We start from the raw sequence: 23,998 nt of genomic DNA on the forward strand, positions 1-23,998 counted from the left end.
CAGCCTCGGTAGACCAGGGTTGCCCCACAATAACCCACTGGACTGCCCAGATTTGACCAAGATTTGCAGAAACTTCTGGAAGGTGATAATGATTTTAGGAAGCAAGAGAAGTAAAGACTCCCATCTGTATTTGGTCAAAATCAGTCTCCCCAAAATGAGTCTCGGAGGATGAGATATTCCACTTCATCCTTCCTTCCTCTCCCCAGATTCCCTGACCGAGATCTAAAGGACAAGTTGAGATCACCTCAGAGAGGAGGCTCAGCCACCCGGCTAGCTGTCAGAAGATCTGAAGGCCCTTGGGCAATTTCTGAATTGCTCTTTTTAAAACACACACAAAAAACCACAGATTTTGTCATGGCATCCTCTCTACTTAACACCCTCCCGTGGTTTCCCATTGCCTTTGGGATTCAATGCAAACTCGTAACCCTGGCCCATCAGCCCTGCACAGTCCAGCCCCTGCCTACCTCCAGCCTCCTGTTGTCCTCCCCTGATTGGTCACACTGTCCTCCAACTCCACAGGTACTTCCCTATCTTGGGATCTTTGATGATACTGAGCCCTCTGCTTCCCCAGCGTGGTGTGGTGTGGGCTAGGTTTTTCTCTTTTGTTTTAGCTTCTCAGAGGGGTCTTTCCTGACCACCCATATAATGTGTGTGTGTGTGTGTGTGTGTGTGTGTGTGTGTGTGTGAGAGAGAGAGAGAGAGAGAGAGAGAGAGAGAGAGAGAATGTTTTGTCTGTTTTCCCTTTTCTGATTATAACACCCATGAGGGAAAGTGGAAGTTTTTAATAGCACTGTGTGTAGGGCCTCATGCAGAGTAGGTGTGTAACAGACGTGTGTTAAATGGATGAATGAATTCAAGCAGTTCCTGAGAGAAATCTAATTCCAGCACCTGTACTGGTCATAGCTAAAGTCCTAGATTCTTCCATTTTGCATCTCTCTCTTGGTTTCCTCAATAAAAATGACCACACATCTGACCTCTGGCTTCATCTAGCCTTGACTCAGTCTCCCTACAAAGCTGGATGTTGTCCCCTTGAATTCCTCTACACTCCAACTTGCTCTTGTCCCCTGGAGAGCCCCACCCAATCCATCAGGCAGGAGTCCCCTAATTCCCCTATGGAAGAGAATGGTTCCTGCTTCTTCCAGCTCAGCCATTTTTGGGTTTTTTTTGGTTTTTTTTGTTTTTTTTTCTTTTTTCATTTTTCTTTTATTATTCATATGTGCATACAAGGCTTGGTTCATTTCTCCCCCCTGCCCCCACCCCTCCCTTGCCACCCACTCCGCCCCCTCCCGCTCCCCCCCCCTCAATACCCAGCAGAAACTATTTTGCCCTTATTTCTAATTTTGTTGTAGAGAGTATAATCAATAATAGGAAGGAACAAGGGGTTTTGCCGGTTGAGATAAGGATAGCTATACAGGGCATTGACTCACATTGATTTCCTGTGCGTGGGTGTTACCTTCTAGGTTAATTCTTTTTGATCTAACCTTTTCTCTAGTTCCTGGTCCCCTTTTCCTATTGGCCTCAGTTGCTTTAAGGTATCTGCTTTAGTTTCTCTGCATTAAGGGCAACAAATGCTAGCTAGTTTTTTAGGTGTCTTACCTATCCTCACCCCTCCCTTGTGTGCTGTCGCTTTTATCATGTGCTCATAGTCCAATCCCCTTGTTGTGTTTGCCCTTGATCTAATGTCCACATATGAGGGAGAACATACGATTTTTGGTCTTCTGGGCCAGGCTAACCTCACTCAGAATGATGTTCTCCAATTCCATCCATTTACCAGCGAATGATAACATTTCGTTCTTCTTCATGGCTGCATAAAATTCCATTGTGTATAGATACCACATTTTCTTAATCCATTCGTCAGTGCTGGGACATCTTGGCTGTTTCCATAACTTGGCTATTGTGAATAGTGCCGCAATAAACATGGATGTGCAGGTGCCTCTGGAGTAACAGTCTTTTGGGTATATCCCCAAGAGTGGTATTGCTGGATCAAATGGTAGATCGATGTCCAGCTTTTTAAGTAGCCTCCAAATTGTTTTCCAGAGTGGTTGTACTAGTCTACATTCCCACCAACAGTGTAAGAGGGTTCCTTTTTCCCCACATCCTCGCCAACACCTGTTGTTGGTGGTGTTGCTGATGATGGCTATTCTAACAGGGGTGAGGTGGAATCTTAGTGTGGTTTTAATTTGCATTTCCTTTATTGCTAGAGATGGTGAGCATTTTTTCATGTGTTTTCTGGCCATTTGAATTTCTTCTTTTGAGAAAGTTCTGCTTAGTTCACTTGCCCATTTCTTTATTGGTTCATTAGTTTTGGGAGAATTTAGTTTTTTAAGTTTCCTGTATATTCTGGTTATCAGTCCTTTCTCTGATGTATAATTGGCAAATATTTTCTCCCACTCTGTGGGTGTTCTCTTCAGTTTAGAGACCATTTCTTTTGATGAACAGAAGCTTTTTAGTTTTATGAGGTCCCATTTATCTATGCTATCTCTTAGTTGCTGTGCTGCTGGGGTTTCATTGAGAAAGTTCTTACCTATACCTACTAACTCCAGAGTATTTCCTACTCTTTCTTGTATCAACTTAAGAGTTTGGGGTCTGATATTAAGATTCTTGATCCATTTTGAGTTAATCTTGGTATAGGGTGATATACATGGATCTAGTTTCAGTTTTTTGCAGACTGCTAACCAGTTTTCCCAGCAGTTTTTGTTGAAGAGGCTGCTATTTCTCCATCGTATATTTTTAGCTCCTTTGTCAAAGATAAGTTGCTCATAGTTGTGTGGCTTCATATCTGGATCCTCTATTCTGTTCCACTGGTCTTCATGTCTGTTTTTGTGCCAGTACCATGCTGTTTTTATTGTTATTGCTTTGTAATATAGTTTGAAGTCAGGTATTGTGATACCTCCTGCATTGTTCTTTTGACTGAGTATTGCCTTGGCTATTCGTGGCCTCTTGTGTTTCCATATAAATTTAACAGTAGATTTTTCAATCTCTTTAATGAATGTCATTGGAATTTTGATGGGAATTGCATTAAACATGTAGATTACTTTAGGGAGTATCGACATTTTTACTATGTTGGTTCTACCAATCCATGAGCATGGGAGATCTCTCCACTTTCTATAGTCTTCCTCAATCTCTTTCTTCAGAAGTGTATAGTTTTCCTTGTAGAGGTCTTTCACATCTTTTGTTAGGTTTACACCTAGGTATTTGATTTTGTTTGAGGCTATTGTAAATGGAATTGTTTTCATACATTCTTTTTCCGTTTGCTCATTGTTAGTGTATAGAAATGCTAATGATTTTTCTATGTTGATTTTATATCCTGCTACCTTGCTATAGCTATTGATGATGTCTAGAAGCTTCTGAGTAGAGTTTTTGGGTCTTTAAGGTATAGGATCATGTCGTCTGCAAATAGGGATATTTTGACAGTTTCTTTACCTATTTGTATTCCTTTTATTCCTTCTTCTTGCCTAATTGCTCTGGCTAGGAATTCCAGTACTATGTTGAATAGGAGTGGAGATAGTGGGCATCCTTGTCTGGTTCCTGATTTTAGAGGGAATGGTTTTAATTTTTCTCCGTTAAGCATAATGCTGGCTGTAGGTTTGTCATATATAGCTTTTATAATGTTGAGGAACTTTCCTTCTATTCCTAGTTTTCTTAGAGCTTTTATCATGAAATGATGTTGGATCTTATCAAAGGCTTTTTCTGCATCTATTGAGATGATCAAGTGGTTTTTGTCTTTGCTTCTGTTAATGTGGTTTATTACGTTTATTGATTTTCGTATGTTGAACCACCCCTGCATCCCTGGGATGAAGCCTACCTGGTCGTGGTGAATAATCTTTTTGATGTGTTGCTGAATTCGATTTGCCATTATTTTGTTGAGGATTTTTGCATCAATGTTCATTAAGGAGATTGGCCTATAGTTCTGCTTTTTGGAGGTGTCTTTGCCTGGTTTTGGGATAAGTGTGATACTGGCTTCATAAAATGTGTTTGGCAGTTTTCCTTCCCTTTCTATTTCATGGAACAGTTTAAGGAGGGTTGGTATCAGTTCTTCTTTAAAGGTCTGATAGAATTCAGCAGAGAATCCATCAGGTCCTGGACTTTTCTTTTTGGGGAGACTCTTGATTGCTGCTTCAATTTCATTTTGTGTTATAGGTCTATTCAGGTGATTAATTTCCTCCTGGTTCAGTTTTGGATGATCATATGTATCTAGAAATCTGTCCATTTCTTTTAGATTTTCAAATTTATTTGAATATAGGTTCTCAAAGTAGTCTCTGATGATTTCCTGGACTTCCATGGTGTTTGTTGTTATCTCCCCTTTTGCATTCCTAATTCTACTAATTTGGGTTTTTTCTCTCCTCATTTTAGTCAGGTTTGCCAGGGGTCTATCGATCTTGTTTATTTCTTCAAAGAACCAACTTTTTGTTTCATTAATTCTTTGTATGGTTTTTTTGGTTTCTATTTCGTTGATTTCAGCTCTTATTTTTATTATTTCTCTCCTTCTATTTGTTTTGGGATTTGCTTGTTCTTGTTTTTCTAGGAGTTTGAGATGTATCATTAGGTCATTGATTTGGGATCTTTCAATCTTTTTAATATATGCACTCATGGCTATAAACTTTCCTCTCAAGACTGCCTTAGCTGTGTCCCATAGGTTCCGGTAGGTTGTGTTTTCATTTTCATTGACTTCTAGGAACTTTTTAATTTCCTCTTTTATTGCATCGATGATCCATTCTTCATTAAGTAATGAGTTATTTAGTTTCCAGCTGTTTGCATGTTTTTTGTCTTTACTTTTGTTGTTGAGTTCTACTTTTACTGCATTGTGGTCAGATAGTATGCATGGTATTATTTCTATTTTCTTATATTTGCTGAGGCTTGCTTTGTGCCCTAGGATATGATCTATTTTGGAGAAGGTTCCATGGCAGCTCAGCCATTTTTGGACTCCAGGTTTCCAGGTAGTATGTTTGTTCATTTGTTTTGGTGGGACTGTGGTTTGAATTCAGGGGCTTCGCACTTGCAAAGCAGGTGCTCTACCACTTGAGCCACACCTCCAGACTATTTTTAGAGATGGAGGTCTCTCCAACAATTTGCCTGAGCTGGCCGCAAACTTCAATCCTTCTGATCTGAGCCTCCCAAATAGCTAAGATTACAGGAGTGAGCCAGAGGCTCTCAGCTCCAGGTAACCTCCAAGTGGCTATGGCCTAACTAAGAAGAGACTCTTGGCCATGGGCTGTACTCTAGAACCTGGACTTTAAGGCTACATGGTACCAAATTCAAATCCCCTCTGCCTCTTACAGGCCATGAGACCGAGCACAGGTTGCGTTTCTTATTCTTTCAGTGGCTTTGCACAAAGCTTTTGTTTACTGAGTCAATTTATCATCATCATTGCTACTGTAACCTCCTAAGTCAGGATGAAGTGAGTGATAGGAAGTTTGGGCTTCTCTGCTGTTTGCTGTCTATTTTCACCCAGAATTGCAGGGGCCACCCTTGGAGAGTGGTGGCCTGTGACTTTTAATACAGAATCTCCTACAACTATGCCTACAGTGGGCTGGAACCCTCTACCTGGGTGGGGCTCACCACACCGTCATGGGAGAGAACCTCAGGGCACCTTCTGCTTGCAACAGCTGTCTTCTTGGACCCTCAAGGGGAGAAGGATGAAGGAGAAGTTTTATTTGTTTTGGCTGGAAAAGCAGGTTCTTCTTGCTTGTCCCTGGCTGGAATCCCTGGGTTTCTGAAATAGGACTTCTATCACCCCACATTTGCTAACAGGCTATCCTGAAACATCAGGAAGGAGCATCAATATTGAGATAGAAAAGTAGGCCCTTGCAAGGGCTGTATTGACAAGAGTCTGAGCCACTGGGGCTGAGCCACCACAGGGCTCTAAATCACATGGTGGTCACCACTACACTGGTTTCCATGGCAATGTCTGGCTTCCAGCACCAAGACTGGGTTCCTGCCATACTCCTCCCAGGTAGGCACCTCTATCTCTGGCTTGGGAAGCTGCTCAGGTCCCTTCCAGGGACCATCTGTGTTGGCTCACCTGGAGGAGATGAAGACAGAGAGCATGGGGCAGATCTCCAGCACTGAGGTAGTGTCCACCCCCTCCATCCACCCACAGCTACCTACATCTCATCGACTTATCATCGCCAGATGTCTGCCCCAGAGGGAGATGGGACAGATGCTCGAGTTCAGAACTCCTGAAATGGTGGTGGTGCTTCCAACTAGCTCTAAAGGACAAAAACTCTCGGGTGGAAAATTGTCAGAGGCCTCATTAGCAATTAAGCAAACGAGAAGAGGCTGATGGGAAGCCTCAGGTATGACCACGTATTGTGTGGAGGAGTGGGCGGCTGTCAGGAGGGACTGTCAGCAGAGGGCAGGCACACACGGAGGCCACTTCAGTCTGTTTCATGCATGAGATAGGAGACCAAACAGACGTGTGAAAAGTAAGTTGCTGGCAGTCTGGGTCACAGACTCACAAAAGGGCAAAGACAGAAGGGATCTTAGTAGTCATTTGGTTCAAATTCACTTTACAGGTGTGGGAACTAAAACCCCAAGGCAGGAGATTTGCCCAGGGCCATGAGGGTGGCCAGGGACAAAGCCAAGCTGAGCTGTTGGTTCTCAGTGCCGAAAGTGATGGCTCTGGTGGCCAGTCTGTCACGTGTCAGGCAGGGTCAACTGTTTGAGGCACTTCAGGGGAAAGCCCCCCCCACACACAATGAGTCTTCCATTTCTCTTTTATATGATTCCAGATTCTTAACTTTTAATTTTGGCTCAAGTAGGCCATGTCATAGTTACTGTGAAACATAGCCCGTACTACGTGATACCCTCCAATATGTGTTCTACTTATTCTGTTCTACTGTGGAAATTAAAACCCAGGCTGTCATTTAGATGTAATAGGTATACAATCGTGTATAATATAAAATAAAGAATTATACACTGACATCTCACAGCCTTCTTTAGGGATCATATATTCTATTTTAAAATCCATGAGACCAGGCCTTGTCTCTTGCTGAGCGCCAGGGCCTCTCCCCCCACAGGCAGTGCTGCAGTGGCCACCTGGAGGGCCCAGGGTGGCAGGACTCCCGGAGGCCCTGGCCTGGCCCACAGCCTGGTACCACTTCTGCTACATGGCCTCTCTGTTGATGAGGTGGGAGTGTCTCTGTGGGGAAGCTAAAGAAAGAGGAGATTCAAGTTTCTACCTCATTTTCCTTCTCAGGAATGAGATCAAAGCCCTAAGTGGCCTTACCCAACCCTCATAGATGAGGCTCAAAAATTTAAGGTTGAGCAAAAGTATTGTGATACACTTTAAATAAAGCTTATGAACACACACAACAACTTAGTAGTGTTTAGGGTTTCCATGTATGTCCATGTAGTAATGCTTGGGTGGTAACCCCAAATTTAGGATCCTAGTCCCCTGAGTAAAGGGCCTGAAGGGGACTCCCACTGTAGTTGTCAGGTTTTATTAAATTTGGCAGTGATCCATGAGTGCTTATTGCAAGATTTTTCCTAAATTTTATGTGTCTAAAATATTAAGCAATTGGAAAAAAGAGAAACACCAAGCTGCTGATGCTGTTGGAAAGTATTTATTTACCACTGGAAGGTTTTTGCTCCAAAGTATGGCACCAGACATATGCCTACAAGGTCCCATGCATCTTTTTGTGCTTTGGTTCAGGACTGTGAAACAAACACAACCGCTGCATTTGACAACAGTAAACACAGAAGTCAGAAGCGAATCACAAGGATGGAGTTTCATTTTGAGGGTCCCCCTCTCACCCTCAGTGGTTCAGGCTACAGACATTCCACCCAGGACTCCCATATATCTGAAAAGGAACTGACCCTGGAGAACTGTGCTCCCCACTAGCTCTTTCCACCCAGCTTCAGTTCAGGGGATTTGTCATTCAACCCACACTAGGAATCATCTCAAATCAAAAAGGACAGTCGTATGCAAGGCCTTCATAGACAGGCACTCCACAGATGTATACTGGTTGATTCAAGAAGGGAAGTCACAGACGGATGAGGGCAGATTCTAATTCTCCAACTCTGTGTCTTGTCTGTGAAAGAACCAGATGACCTGTTGGCATTGCTCTGGCCTGAAATAGCCACTCACTTTATTTTTGCCTCTCCTTCACACGCCTAGAAAATGCTCCCTGGCCAAGAACAAGGTGTTTCTTTCAAACATGATCAGATGCATTCACACAGACTCTGTTACTTAAATCTGGAGGTAAATTGCAAATATATTTGGTATGAGATAGGCTGATACAAAGATTACTGGGGTTTTTGATTTGTAGGCTGACATCCCTGGGGAATTTGGAATGTACCCACATGAAGTTTTGATGCAAAAGCATAGCAGTCAGATTGTCTTTTTTTGTTAATTACATTTAAATGGAGAGCAATGAATTGTCAGTAGGTGAATAGTAATACTCAATGCCATGAATTCCCAGGCAACTGCCAAGCTGTCTGATGACTTACCATTGACGGTCACCAGGGTTCCCACTGTTATACCATTGGCGAACAATCCTAACTGCCCTCTCCTCCATCCATTAGTTCACTCAGCAAATACTCATGGAGCTCCCACAAGATGGCTTTGGCTTAGGTACTTGGAATATTCCAGTGAACATACAGACAAAACCCTGTCTCCTTTCTGTACATCCCTGCTAACTGAGGTGATGGCCGACTTCCAAGATATTCCATGGCTGAATGTGGCTCCATGGTTGAATGTGCCAGCTTCAGTTTGATTCTGGACCATGGAACCTTCCAGATCGAAAGAGATGAATGAAAGACTATGGGTGGAATTGATATTTTGGGACCAGGGCCCTTGCCCAGCCCTGTGTCCCTGTCTTTGGTGGGATACTAAAGCAGGTGCACAGATTTATAGGGAAGGATGACCTATGTATGTTTCCTGATTTAAATTCTAGAAGCTAAATGTTTCTAGTTAGAGTAACAGATGTTACCAAGAAGAAAATGCTGGCCAGCTTTCAGCTTATGTAGGGAATATTCTATTCTCTTTTTTTTTGCCATGCCAACCAAAAAGAAGGGACTGGGGGGGAGAGGGCAACCTCAGAAAGATGTTCTAGGAGACCACTGACAAATGCTTCACCTAAGTGACGAAGGCTGGCAAACCCTAGAGATCTAAGTTTCCAATTTTTAGAAAGATATGCCCACTAAAGAGGAGCTAGATATTCTTTTTGTTTCTTCAGAGAGTGGGTAGAAGTTATTCCTAATGCATTTCTATTTCTGGGCAGAAAGGGTAAATAATGACAGAAGATTACATAGTTCCCCCCACTCAGCTTCTCAGGGACAGGCCAAGAGTGACTGGACTCATTGAAGGAATGCTATCCTTACCCATCTCTAGAAATTCTCAGTTAAATCAGGGAGCTAGGGTAACATCTGCAGGACCAGTATTGGAATTTTATAGTTTGGAGAAGTCCAAGTGCAGCATCCTTGGTTCTGGAAATATCTGGATGGTTCTGGAACTTTCCAGGCATTGTCAGCTTGCAACTTGAAGTGAAAGACAGCAACCTAGTTTAAAAATGGCTTGCTAGTGCCTCAGTATTTGTCTTCAGCCAAGGAATGCTGGCAGTCTTGGAACACAGTTTCATCTGCCATATCGTTCACATGGACAGGCTCCCGTTTCACAGATGACCAAACTGAGGCTCTGAAGGCAATGCCAACAGAACCCAGCACTCCTGGTTCACTGGTGAGTATTATATCCACCCAGACAGGCTCATCACTGAGGTTTAATTAACCATGGGGACATCTATAAGGAATAGCAAGGTAGATTGCCAGTCATGAGCAGTCAAAAGGACAAGTCCCAAAAGCAGAAGGAAGGAGGCACATTTGAAAGGACCTCACTTCCTCCTGAAAGTTGTCTTCCATCTCCACTTTCATGTCACCAGATGTCATAAGGCTTCCTCCTGAATGGCTGGAATGCTGGAAGGGATGGGTCTGTCACTCAGGGTCATTTTGGTGATGCTGGTGGACCTAACAATGAATCCAGCCCAGTGACCCACAGGGGATCCCACCCATGCCTTGTCAGGGAAGGTCTCCCCAGGTATAATACAAACCAATTTTACAATAAGACAATACTTTTTCAATAAAAAGCACACTATGTAATCCCAAGAGCAGGACCTGAAAAGCACAAATTTAAAACTTCACAATCAAATTAAAAATGGAGGCTCCGAATTTCACTCTGATGGTGAGGTGTCCAGCCCTGAAACCGGCCACTCCCTGGTGGGGGGCCCCCTGGAGGACTTAGGAATGTGGTAGAAGGGATCTGTCCTGGTGGAATGCAGTCCTCCCCACTCTGCATCAGAGACCTTGGTTCTTGTTAAAGTTGGAGAGGCTCAGGGCGTTGGCCTGTAGCACTGATCTGAAATGTCCACAGGCTGTCAGGGACAAGGACCGAAGTCTGAGAACTGCCAGGCTGCTGTTGTGTGTGGGGATCTTGGCTAGGGTGCAGGCGAGGGTTTCATCTCTCCCAGACAATCTCTGATTCTGTGAGTTGATCTAATTTACTTCCTTCATCATTTTCAAAATGCTTATTTTTTAATTCGTCTTTGTATATATGCTTCCTCAAATAAAGCTTTTTCTGCATCTGGCCTCAGCCCACCTACAAAACCTGCACAGGAGGTGCATCCGAGACGGGTCTCTGTCCATCACACAGAGGAGCAAAACGCAGGCCTCGTTTTTGCAGGAATGGGATACAAGAGTCCCATTCCTGCACACTGCCTTGAGATGAGAGAGGAACAGGATCATGACCTTGGCCAACACATTTGTCTCTGTCTCTGTCTTCGGGTGTCAAAATGAGGACGGGGCACAAGGAGGAGATGGCGGAGGGCAGCTGGGGCTGGAGGACGGGCTGTGCCCGAGAAGGGAAGTGGGCCAGTGGCTAGCTACAGATGCAGCTGGTGCCACATGGCTATCTGCCGGCGTGGGTTTTTGAGCATTTCCTCCCAGTGGCTGCGCTCGGAGCCCGAGGTGTGCAGACCCAGGCTGCAGTGGCCAAGTGCACAGCTCCGCCCCACCTCGTCCTGACCCAGCACCTCCAGCTCCACACTGGAGGCCTGCAGCAGGTCGTCAGGCAGCTCAAACATGATCATCTCATTCCACACTGGGTTGATTTTGTGTTTGGCGCGTTTTGTCTGCTTCTTCTTCAGCTTTTGTGCTTGGTGCTTCAAGGTCACCTTGACAGAGACATCTGAGGAAAGACAGAGGAAAGAGAGATGGAGAGAAGGGTCTGATGGCACCCAGGATGGTGCTGTCTTGGGGCTCTTTCTTTACCCCGCCCCTAGGGCATTCATTCATTCACCAATTACTAAGTGCCCATAAGATGGCATGCATTTTTGTAGACTTGGGGACATGGCCAAAGTTCTTGGCTCTGCAGAACTTGTACTCAAGTGTGGGAATCATACCATATGGGTTGAATAGCTCTCATCTGAAAAGCTTAGGAGCAGAAGGGTTTCAGACTTTGGACATTGTTCAGATTTGGGAAGATTTCCATGGACATCTAAGATATCTTGGAGACGGGACTCCAATCTGAGTGCAAAATTCACCCATGTTTCTTTCACACAGCTTGAGGGTAAATTTATATAATTTTTTAAAATAATTTTGTGCATGAAGCCAAGTTCCGCAGTATAGAATTTTCCACTTGCGCTCACAAAGTTTCAGATTTGGGAGCATTCTGGATTTTGGATTTTTGGACTAGGGATGGTAGGCTGGTCATTGGATGGCCCATACTGGGACATATCAGAGTGCCAATAGGGAATGACAATTTGCCATGAGCCCTTCAAGTGACTTCATAGCCTCAGATCAAACCAAGCCCAGGATAATGGTTTAGGTGTCCTGCAACTCGATTTTAAACTTAGATCAGAAAAACAAGGTTATCCCCAGGTTTTCACCCCTTTAATTCTCCATCCAAGCCTTTCATTGATTCACGGTTGAATGCTTCTCAGCTGTATTTCTCAGCTCTGCAGGTTTCGCTGAGAGCAAAGGCAGATTGCCTGTTCTCCCCTCCTCCCCACAGCTCCTGGGCACCGCAGCCCTAGCACTGTCCCCCCAGGAAATTCACAAGCAGGTCACCAGACAGCTTCCATGGCTCAGGTTCAGGCTGAGGACCACATTACTTTTTCATTAGTTAAGGTTCCTGAAGCTAATGTGGGAATAATTGTTACTTTGTATTTATCGCTATAATTATCACCCCTGGGTGGTTAGTTTGTTATTTCAGTAAAGATATTTGAGAGACAAAGGGCTGTGCTGTAATTGTCCTGAGGGGAGCTGTTAAAAAAAAAAAAAAAAAAGAGCAAGAGGCCAATAATGGGCTGGAAGGGATGAGGACAAAGCCTGGAATCTGAACTTTAGGAATCTGCCTGCAAGATCAAATCTTCTGATTCACTTGCCCAAAGATTCTGAACGCAGTGGCAATTCTTTATTTGTATCCAGCTATAAATAGAAATTTATTTATCTCCTGCTCTGAGCACAAGGCTCTCAGTCCAGGTTGGATCTGGCTTACCCAGGCTGCTTCCTGCTCTGATAGGTGAGGCTGCTTTGGTCCCTATGACATAAGACCCGTGCCAGGGTATCCAGAAGGAAAACTCGAAGCTTCCACAATCTTAAAAAGGAGGTTTATGTGGTATCTGGGGCACAGACACCCTATGCTTCAGGTCTCAGCCCTTACGCCCACTTGCCTTCTGCTGTCACCCACACTCAAGTGGTGTGGGGGGTGGCAGTTGGCCAAAGCTGAGAACACAGAAGAGATTGGGGAGGGTGTGGGACACAGTGGTTGCTAGCAGAGATGGGAGAAAAAAAACCTGAGCATGGGTCCAGCCAGATCTGGGTTTTTCTATAGCTCAGGGACTCTGCTCCACGGCTACAGTCGCCCCTTGGTTTCCTGGGATCCATGATGAAGGGTGAATGTTCTCATGGTGGATCTGCAAGGTAGGGGACCCAGGGAGCTCCTAGCAGGACCCTGGGTATTTGAGTTCAATCCTAGAACAAATGGATGTGAACTCAAAGGAGTGAGTGTGGCCTTCAAAACTGATCTGTGGGCTTAGAGTGGAAGACACAGCTGAGGGTAACTCCATGGGTGTGCTCCTGTGCCACCAGCCTGCTTACCTGTGCCCATTTCCTGCCAGGTGCTACCTGCACACATCCCTGTGCTGGAGGGGCCTGCTTCTCCCCTCTCCTCTCACTCACCCTTGCCCAGCAGCTCCTTGGATTGGTTGGAATGGAGATTCTTCGCTTTGATCAGCACCACCAGAAGCCGGTTGGCTGCTGGAAGGTAACTGATGGACAGAAGGACCTCTCCTGTTCCTGTGGATGGCTCCTGAAACAGAAGGGGGACATGGAAAAGGAGTCACACTTGGTGGCTTCTGATCCATCAGCCGATGCTGGGGCTGGGGTCACTGTATTTGCATGCCCCTGGCATCCCAGGAGTTGTCCACCCAAAGCCGAGCTCTCCACCCTAGAGGAAGGCAGGGCACAGCGCGTGATGTGTGGCCATGTGTCTATAGGACTTCATTATTTGTACAAAATGTGATTTGTCACATTAAATCCAATATATAAAAGAGCAAAGAGCTGCCCCTCAGGATGAAACAGGGGCAGAGAGCCAGGAGCCCTCTCACTCTTTGCTCCCGGCCCCCCCAGCACCTGGGGTGCCTCTGCAGAAGTCTTAAGGATCCTCCAGTTTAAGGAGGATTGACTGCATTGACCATGGGGTTCCGAGGCAGCAGGAACTGTAATTCATTTTTGTTTGAAGAGATCACTCCGCCAGCCCCTACAGGCTGAGAGAGACAATAAAGAGATAAAGTAATGGAAGCAGGGGCTGGCACTGTCAACACAATACAGGTGATAAGGGCAGGTTCTACACCCAGGGCACTGGCACTAACCATACTTCAGAGGAGGCCCTGCCACCTTCAGGAAGCATCCGGGCACATCTGGCCCCATGTGGATTGACAGTCACCTCTGGCTCCTGCAAGAGTTTGTTTGGAAGTTCAAGCCCATTGAGGGACAAAAAACAAAACTGAAAAGACCCCTCCCAGGAGTGGGGCTGGTGATCTGAGCTCAGGGGGACATGGTAGGGAAGAGAAGGGAGCAAGCAGGAGGGGATCAGCTGAGGGCAGAGCCCTTCCTTCGAGCAGAGAGCAGATGGCCTCCCTCATATGTCCAGGAGCCTGGAGCCACTGCTAGCTACTGTGTGACACTGAGCACAGTACCCCACTTCTCTGAATGTCCCTTTGCTGATCAGGAAAAGGGGGGAATCTGTCCATTCAGCAAGCCTGCATAAAGCACCTACTTCTTCTAGATGCTACTACTGAAGCAGTGGGGAAAACATAGGCAGTCTCTGTGGAGCCTGAAGCACATGGGAGAGACACAGGAAGTGATTAAACACATAACATCCAGCTGGGTAAATGCTAGGAGAAAATGCAGAGTACTGAGTGAGAAAATAAATTTAGTAAGTCCTCAGCACAAGTCATAAATCATGATTCTGATGACAACTGTTAAAGCCACAAGGTTCATTAATAACCCAGAGCAAGGCTAAAGGCATAGAGTCTAAAGCTAGAGTATCTGCGTCTGAGTTCCAGTCCTGCCCCTTGCCAGCTGTGTGACCTTGGGAAAATTGCTTAACATTTCTGAGCCTCCATTTCCTCATCTGTAAAATGGGAATAGTATGACTTATGGGGTTGTGAAAACTATGAGTTCATATTTGAGGGCTTAGAACAGCATTGTGGCACATACAAAGCATTGTGCTTGCTCTGATCATCACCACAGGTGCCATGCAAGAGCAATGGCCACTTCTCCAGATTGCTAAGTGGGGATCACAGGTTTCTGGGTGGATGGGAGCCAGTTTCAGCTTTGGAAGTAAGGCTGGGTGAGTGCTGGTCTACCTTCCACCTGGCCTCACTCCACTCTCTGCTTTCAGTTACATCTTTCATCAAGGAAAAATGTCTCCAATAGAGGCCCAATGATTTAACCAGCTACAAGCAACTATCATGCGACTAAATGATTTGGGAGCCTCAGGGAACCTGGGGATGGTCTGAATGAAGGCAGCTGACATTTTTTAAGCACTTACTATGTACTTAATGCATTACTGTCCCACTACAATGCAAATTCACTTGTATCTCCTGCACTTGGCACACATCAGGCACAAAATAAATGCTTGTCCAAAAATTTTGAAGCTGGGTGTAGTGGCACATACCTATCCTCCCAGCTCCTCAGGAGATAGAGGCAGGAGGATTGTGAGTTCAAGGTTGGCCTTGGCAAAATTAGTGAGACCCTACCTCAAAATCAAAATACAAGCAAAAGGACTGGGTTGGGGGGGGGGTGTGACTCTACTGGTACAGCACTTGCCTAGCATGTGTGAGGCTCTGAGTTCAATTCCCAGTATTGAAGGAAAAAAAAAAAGAAGGAATTAAAAAAATTGTAAGGGTAAGACATCCCATTTAATCTTGACAATGACCCTAAGAGGGGTACTGACCTGTTCCCATTTTAGACACGAGAACCTGACATTTAGAGGGCGCTATGGCCGAGGTCAGATAGGTAGTGAGTAGCAGATCTGAGACTGGAACAGAGCCTGATCACATAGAAGCCCAGGTCCCAATCCACTGACCTCTGCCTCCTGGTAGACAGTCCATCCTACACTCTCATCTCACAGTGAGGAAACTGGGGACTGGTGCCAGGCACTCACTGGATGCCAGCAGACTGGGATAGGCACCTGTCTCCAGGTTCCATAGGTCTATGGCTAGCCTGGGCTATGGGGACAGGGTAACCAGGCTTCAGTCTCTATCCCCCCAACCAGACCATGTGAGGTGCGCCCACCCCTGTCTCCTCGAAGGGCTCCTCACCTTTGTGTAGAATGCAGGTCTAAACCAGCTCTGCTGACTGCACCATAGCTAGATTTCAGCTGCCACCTACTGCCTTGTGCAGCCGCTGAAAGTATGTGCAACAATCACAGCCCTTCCTTCCTCCTCCCTCTCTCTGGTCCCCCCACCTCTCCTGTCTCAGATTCTCAATGAGTCACTCAAGGCTGCCCTTGGAGTGGGTCACACTGTGGTCCCTGGTGACCACTTTTGGCTGAGCATTATCTGGCACCTCTGTTAGCCCATTCTGACCTGGAGAAGCACATCTGGGCAGCAACCCCTGCAGTGCCCCACTGGGTGCCAACCAGCCCCACCCTCCACCTGGGTGGGGTGCCCTGGCCTGGCCTGTGGCTGACTCTTGCCTCACACTCAGAGGGAAGTGGATTGTCAGCAGGGCTGTGGTGTAGTGACAGCTACAGTGAGAATGATGGTTATCAGGATGGATGCACTGTGAGAGCAGGGCTCCTGGGAGTTACAACTCAGTCCCCAGCTCCTCGCACGGTGCCCTGTACACTGTAGGTGCTGGGCAAGGTGTCTGTAAATGAATGAATGATAACACTCTTCAGGGGGAGGGGTAGAAGCCATAAGTTGCCTGAGACTTCTGCCTTGATTGGCTGGATTGGAGCCCTTCTGGGGCCATCCAAAGTCTCAGAGCCCAGTGGGGGAATTCTCTACCTCTCCAGAGAAAACCAGTTTCTTAGCTTAATGAACCCAAATGTCGATTCTCCTCCCAGGGCCTCTTCTGATTCTACCCAAGTCTCAAATCACACACTAATTACAGCGCATGCTTTGAACAGCCCAGCTCCGTCCCAGAGCAGCTGTGATCTTTCTATCAATATTCCAAGCCTGGGAAAGAAAGAAAAATGGGGCAAGGAAGAAATGATGACAAAAAGAGAAGCAGGCAGGAACTGAAATGCTCTCTTCCCTCCTTCGGCCTCTTGGTACTTTTAGGAGCGGTGACTGCCAGTGACCTCTTGCTTGTCAGGTGTATGACTGGCAGGTGAGCCCAGAATTTAGAGTCAGAACCACCAGGCCTTCAGGCTGAGCTCTGCCTTGTCCTGGCTGGGTGACCTGGGTAGGTTCCTAAACTGTGCTAAGCCTCAGTTTCCTGGTCTGTAACTGGGGTGGTCACAGTGTCTCCCTTGTTTGGCTGACTTGGGAAGTGGAAGAATTCACATAGCCACTGATGTATGGGGAGTGCCCTGATTGGGATGTTGTTCCTGCAGCCCAGAAGGTGGTGAACTTGAAGGGCCAGGGAGAAAATACTTGAGTCTTTAGTGGCCACACAGCCTCTAGGCAGGGCACTGCCCAGCGGGCTGACAGACAAGTCATTGCAAGAACCCTGGAGGTACCTCAGTGGCCACCCCTTGTATGAGGCTTTGACCTGCAGCCCTGACCTTTGCTGGCCCCATGCTGCCTTGGGTGGGGGGATGGGGAACCAATGTTTTGTTCTCTAAGCAGCCCCTCTCTGACAAGTCTGGCATCCCGGCAGACTACCACTCATGGACTTCATGAGAAAGAGGACTGGTCAGAACTGGTGTCTACCCAGACCACTGGCCTCTGGTCCACCCCCAGCCTGGGTTGCTCCTGCAGAGCCCATGTAAACAGCACTGCACACCAGGCCTTCCAGAACTCTCCACCAGAGCACTTTGGTTGTGCTCCTCTTCGAGATCTCAGGATTCAACACATCAGAGACCGTCACTGCATTTGTTGGCTCCAGTTTTTCCATTTGTCTGAACATTCTGCAAACAGAGGGACTCTGTCCTCTTTCCCTGAGTGCTCATTTCTGCAGTGTCTGTTCATGGCAGGTGCACGAGGACTGGATTTAATGGGGACAACACCACACAGCAGGGGAGCCAATGCACACTCCCCATGATGCAGGCAAGATGGGAGGGATATGCTTGCATGGCAAGTGAGAGGCACTGGTAGGAACAGGCACCGGAATCCTGAGTCCTGTGCCATGGCTCTGCTCCAGCTGCTGCCCTGTCCAGGACCCCTCCCTGCCTCCCACCCCAGCTGGGAGGGTCTCTGAACTTGTGCTGCCAGCTCTGGCCAGGGGTCTGTCCTCCTGCACCCTACTAGCACCGTCCAGCTTTTCCAACTCAGAGGCAACCATACCTTCACTGAAGTCTTCAGCTCACCCCACTGCGCGGCCCCCAGAGGCACTGACACCCCATCCAGGCCCAGGCAGAGCTCCCCAGCCACGCTGTGGCGGGAGAAGCGGTCACAGGTCCTCAGGGTGAGCGTCAAGGTGGCTGTGGGGAGCTCCTCCTCTGCCAGGGGCAGCGCCAGGCCCTCCTCCCAGGTGGTGAGCTGCTGCCGCTTCTTCAGGGCTGTCTGTGCCTCCACGGAGCCCGTCCTGATGGCCAAACTGCCTTGGACATAGCAGTCACAGCCTCCGTCGTGGTCACTGGTCACAGCTGCAGGCAAGGACAAAGTAACACAGACCTGGGACTTCCCAAGGACAAGCAGAGGGAGCAGAATGGCCTGTTCAGGGCTGTGGAATCCAGCTTAATGGTCATGGCCTTGGGTGTCTGAATCACCTGAGCTCTGTGGGATCACCTTGTAGCAAGACATTTATAAATGCAGGGGGGTCATCTGAGGGGGCCAACATCAGCACACCCTAGTCTTCCTTGGAGAGCAGTGACAAGAACTGGCACTTCCCAAGGGCCCCTCTGATCTCAAGATTCTGAGATTCGGCCAAGCGCCAGGGCCCTGGGGATAAGTGACATTGTGATTCACTGGTTCTGCACTTTAAATATTTACCACACAGCCGTATGTGATGTGAGTCACTTGGTGCCACCTCACCAATGTTGCTTTATTTTCTAAACATTGGTGCATTGAACGTGTCACAGTATGGACTGTGTCCATCAGTTTTCCGTCACTGTAACAAATACCTGAGATGATCAGCTTATAAAGTAAAACAGTTGGTTCCGGCTCACAGTTTTGGAGGTTACAGTTCATGAGCAGTTGGCCCTGTTGCTTTTTGGGCCCTACATCATGGCTGGAGGAAGGAGCCAAGTGAAAGCCCTCACCTCGTGCCTAGGTTGTAAATGAGAGCAAGGGGAAGGAAAACAGTCTCCCACAATCCCCTTGCAGGACAAGCCACCAATGACCTAAAGACCTCCCACGAGGCCTCACCTCCTAAAGTGTCCCCCCCGCCACCAGTAGTTCCACCCTAGGGAGCAAGATTTTACCACATACATGCACCTTTGGGAGACCCCTAAGATCCAAACTACAGCACTCATGCAACCCATGGGAAGGGTGTGTTAATGGGTCACAACGCGGGTTTACCCAGACATCCCTTTTTTGGGAAGTGAAAGCCGACATTTCATAGGAAGAGCTGAAGAAGAATTGTGGCCAGGTCTCCTCATACAGCATCCTACTGAGCTCAAGGGACTCTTTAGTTCTGGCTCTGTCACTAGTTAGAATGATCTTGGACAAGTCATAGGAGTTGCTAGACCTCAGTTTCCTAATCTGTAAAATGGGAGTTTTTTTGATGTTTAAGTATAATAAAGTATATGAAAGTTCTTAAGATCCTAAAAGATAGTAAAAAGGAAAAACACTCAGCAAAACCACATGCTTAGTCCATATGAGGCCCTGGGTTCTACTCCCAGCACCCAAATCCAAACAAGACAAAACTGTGATGCAGAGGATCTCAAATGTCCCACAAGGTCACATGCTGAAGGCTTGGTCCCCAGATGATGCTGTGTAGGGAGATGGTAGGGTCGTTAGGGCTTGGTGGAAGGAAGTTGGGTCATTGGGGATGTGCCCTGGAAGGGGATATTAGGACCAAGTCCCCTTTCTTCCTCTTTGCTTCCCAGCTGCCACGACGTGAGCAGCTTTGCCCTATCGCCTGCCCCCCACCATGGTGTTCTGCCTCACCACAGGCCCAAAGGCAACAGTCAAGCAGCTATGGACTGTAATATCTACCACTGTGAGCCAAAATAAATATCTTCTCCTTTTAAGTTGATTTTTCTCAGGCATTTTGTCACAGCAATGGAAAGCTAGCACAAAAATAAAAGAAAATTAAATGCAGAAATCCAGTTTATCTGGTCCAATGCTAGCCCTGATTCCTTTGTGGTCTTAGCTTTCTTTGCTGATGGTAAAGTGAATTGTCAGGGTCGTGACACTAAGGACATCTTGGTCCCCACAGAAGAGACCATTTTTGGTCTCTTGTCAGACTGTAGAAACTTCTGTGACCCTCTAAAGACCCTTCATGTCCAGCACAAAGCCCTGTCCAGTGTGAAAGGCGCCTAGGGCAGACTGCTAGCCATTCACTGAAATCTCATTTCCCCTTCTTCCTGGACAGCCTACTAGGTCACACTTCCCAGGCTCCTCTCCAGTAAGCTGTGGTCATGTGACTGGGCTCCAGCCAACGGGACGTGAGCAGCAGTGACGTATGTCACGTCTGGTGAATACTGTTAGGAAACAGCTGTGCCTTCTGCTCTTTCTCCTTCTACCTGCTTGATACAGGTTGCAGGAGGCCTGAGGGGATTCAGGAGCCACAGGCAGAAGGGACTCCTGTTCCTTGAGTCACCACTGTGCATTGTTTCATGAGAGGGAGAAGAAAAAAATCTATGTTGGAGCATCCTGCATTTAAGGGCTAACCCTGCTACCCCCAGCTGGCAGAGCCTCCCATCCACCTGCGTGGTGCCTGCAGGGAACTAGGCACACAGAAGCCTGTGGCAGCAGAGTGGTACCTTCCAGGTGAGTCACAAACAGTTCAGCCTTCTTCTGGTCATAGTTCAGGCAGTAGTGGAGTTTTGGGGCCTGGTTCCAGCTGGCAGCCTTCTCTGGGTTCCAGGTCTCCATGACGCAGACGTCCTCCACCACACCTGTGAGAGATGCAAACCTGTCACTGCCATCACTCTGGGGACCTGTGTCACTAATCACCCTTTCCTATCTCAGCCACCTCAGCCACAAATCAAACCCGAAGCTTGTCGACACAAGACAACACCCGTGGTCACAGGCTTATCAGGGCGCTGTGCCCGTGGGAGGGGGAGGATATAAGGAAAGGGTGTGGGAGGTGAATATGGTGGAGATATTACGCACGCGTGTATGAAATGGAAAAATGAGACCTGCTGAAACTATTCCAGGAATGGGGGGAGGGGAATAAGGGAAAATGATGGAGGGAGGAAATTTAACTCTGATATACTGTAAGAACTTTTGTAACTGTCACCTTGTACCCCTAGGACAGCCATAATACGGTAATTAAAAGAGAACTGTATAGAAAAAAAACCATCTAATCCCAGCAGTCAAGACATGGGCCTTGGCGTCAGACATGGGCTGTTGCCTAATACCTGTGTGACTTTGGACAACTTAACTAACTTCTCTGAGCCTCAGTTACCTCATCTTTATAATGAGGATGACAAGAGTTCCTCGTTCCTACAGTTCTTCTGAGAGTGAAATGAATCAGGCGGGGGAGTTCTAGAGCTTTCAGCAAGGGAAGCTGTCACCACCTGTGTGGTTCTGGTGATTGGGGTGCAGACAAGGCATTCCCAATTCCACCTCTCTTTGCTTCCCGGTGTGGCAAATGAACCCAGGCCTGAGATGAACTCTGGCCTGTCAAAGCTTTTAGGCTGCTTCTTTTTCCACTGCCTCCCTCACCAGCCACACAGAACAAAAGCAAGTGGACACGGAAGGGCTGTCCTCTTCCCTAAAATGCTCCCTCACACCTTTGGTTGCTGTCCACCTGCAGCGCTGGCTTCCAGGCATGGACGCTGATAGAAAGGAAGATGGGATGGAAACAGTTACGATAGTCACGTGTTTTGATGGCCTTCATGCCAGGCCTTGACTTCAGCATTTTATAAGTAGTATTTTATTTACCCTTTACCACAACCCTGACAGGCAATAATGAGTAATATGAACTCATTTAATAGATGAGGCCCAGACAGGTTAGCAGCATTCCAATGTCACACAGCAAAAACAGAAGGGGGCAGAGAATTAAACCCAGGACTCTGAAGGCCCTGATTTTAACCACAACTCTTTATCCCTTCTCCCTAACTGCGCACACAATACTTGAGAGGGAGTCTTGTTTCCCAGTGGGAGCTAGAGGCCTTGGGGCAAAGCTGTGTGGCTGCGTTCAGCAAGAAGAAAAGTCCTGTGCCCATCTGCCTGCCTGGTGTCAAATGCCAGGACACTGGGACTCCTTGACAGCCCAGAGCCAGGCCACACACACTGTCCCCAGACATACTAACAAACCCCACCTCTGTGCTGCCCACGTGGGCAGGAGATGCCTACCATTCTGAGGAAGGACGAACAGCTCCTCTGTGACCTGTTTATTGAGGCGGCTGTCACTTGGTGCCTGAGGGCTGACGGGTGCAGCAGGCTCCTCTGTGGTCCCCAGCGTGTAGTCTGCATAGTTGATCACCTCTGGAGCCGTCACAGATGGCCTGGGGCCATAGATGTCTGGGAACTTGAGGAGGGCTCGGGGCTGGACGGGCTCTGTGGACTTCTTAACATTGAACTACAAAAACAAATTGTGATCATTAGTTCACTGGGACACCTCCTGCCCCGTTGCCACCCAAGGGAGGGGAATCAGAGACCTGACCTCCTATAGGAGGCAGGGGGAGAGGTGTGGTGCAATTTAGCTCTAGAGAGCAGAGCCTTGGAAGGTCACTTCCAAACCCACCAGAATCCACACACCTTAGTCACAGTGATATGTGTATCGGTCCTTTTCCCATCCCTCAGCCTACCCATCCATAGCAGTGCCCCTGGGTGCCAGGCCTCTTCTGGGCATCCTCTCTGTGCTACCCTCCTCTGGGTCCCTTGCCTCTTCACTCCATCTCTTTTGTCTCACTTTCTTATTCTTTCTCTTCCTCACCACCTTCCAAAATGGCTCAGAAATCCAGCAGCTCCATCCACACATGGAGCCATATCCAGACTCCTTGCAGTGACCTGACGTAGCCCAGATCTGTCTGCCTTTGCTCACCTCCAGCCAATAGCAACATGCTCCTCAAACAGGCTGGTTCTTGCCTTGACCTGGCTTCCATCCCCCACCTCTTCCCCCAGAACCCCACCCCAACCTCCACCTGTTCGTTGTGCAGCTGGCCCCATCTACCTGAGGCCCGACCAGCAAGGCCATCTCTCACCTGCCTATCTACACCAACCCTGTCCCTTCCCACCACCTCCACCCACCTGGTGGTTCCCAGCATCACTCTTTCACTGTATTGTTTTGGCTGTGGGTGGCCTGTTTGTAGTTGGTCTCTTGCACTAGTGTGTCTTGCTTTGCTCCTGACCTCACCCCTGGAGCTGGGTCACTTTTTGGTAGATCATTTTGCTTCTCTGGCCTGTGGTTTTCAGGCTTATCCTGAAACACCCCACATTCGGAACCACTTCTTTTGGCTGGAAAGAGGCAGGAACCACCCTTCATTTGCAGGAGCAGGTGCAATAATAAACACCAGAAGCAAATAACAAGTCCACCTGGCAGTTCAGCATTCAGCCTAGCCACAGGCTGCAGGTGCATGTGCCAATGACAGAGTGTGGCAGCAAGTGAGCCACATTGGGCACATGGAGAGCCCAGGAAGCCAGACAGCACTTTAAGGAGGAGCCAGGGTAGGAGTTGGACCTTCAAGGAGAGGGGTGTGGAAGGCAGAGGGAGCAGTGGAGGAAAGCACTGTGGCCCTAACACATGGCAGTCCAGGGTCCTGGGAGGAGACACAGAGCAAGACTAATGTCCCTACATCTTCCATCCTCTGCAAAGTCACATCCACCTCTGATACCTACCTAAGTCTGAGTTACATGTGTTATACTAAGTCACAACAGGGAAACTGAGGCTCTTGGGGAAATTCAAGGTCATCCAACTGCTAACTGGTATGGTTAATCGAGTCTCCAGGTATTTTGACTTCAAATTCATGTCATTTTTCTGTTGGTCTCAAATGCTGGAAACTAGGTGGCAATTACAGCACTGGGGTTCCAGTCCTAACCACTCCCCCATGTTCACCTGTAAGAAAAAGCTCCCAGAGGCTGCTGGGCCACAACTGTCCCTGGCTCGAATGCACCCTGGCTGTTTGGGTGGTTTGTGACATTTTTGTGTTTATATTTGATTTCACCAATCATTTTAGAGAAGGATCTCTAAATTCCCAGTTTGATCTTGTTTGACTGATTCTTCTTCTTTTTTGAATTGGTTCTTTTTGTTGTTTGTTTCTGAGAGACGGTCT

General features: G+C 47.5%; 1 protein-coding gene across 2 annotated transcripts in view; it reads right to left on the bottom strand.

Annotated features, from left to right (window-relative positions):
* Nucleotides 1-7,549: 7,549 nt before the first annotated feature.
* Nucleotides 7,550-23,998, bottom strand: part of Syt13 (synaptotagmin 13) — a 44,459-nt gene continuing 28,010 nt past the window's right edge. For both annotated transcript variants that reach the window (XM_020176436.2, XM_074044670.1), the window contains exons 2-6: nt 22,080-22,305; nt 20,540-20,674; nt 17,955-18,256; nt 13,174-13,303; nt 7,550-11,179 (exon numbers count right to left, since the gene is read on the bottom strand). In XM_020176436.2, the coding sequence (XP_020032025.2) occupies nt 10,875-11,179; nt 13,174-13,303; nt 17,955-18,256; nt 20,540-20,674; nt 22,080-22,305 (1,098 nt within the window). In that variant the 3' untranslated portion in view covers nt 7,550-10,874. The remainder of the gene's footprint in view (nt 11,180-13,173; nt 13,304-17,954; nt 18,257-20,539; nt 20,675-22,079; nt 22,306-23,998) is intronic.

This window comes from Castor canadensis, chromosome 1 (assembly GCF_047511655.1).
Source record: "Castor canadensis chromosome 1, mCasCan1.hap1v2, whole genome shotgun sequence".
Classification (NCBI taxonomy): domain Eukaryota; kingdom Metazoa; phylum Chordata; class Mammalia; order Rodentia; family Castoridae; genus Castor; species Castor canadensis.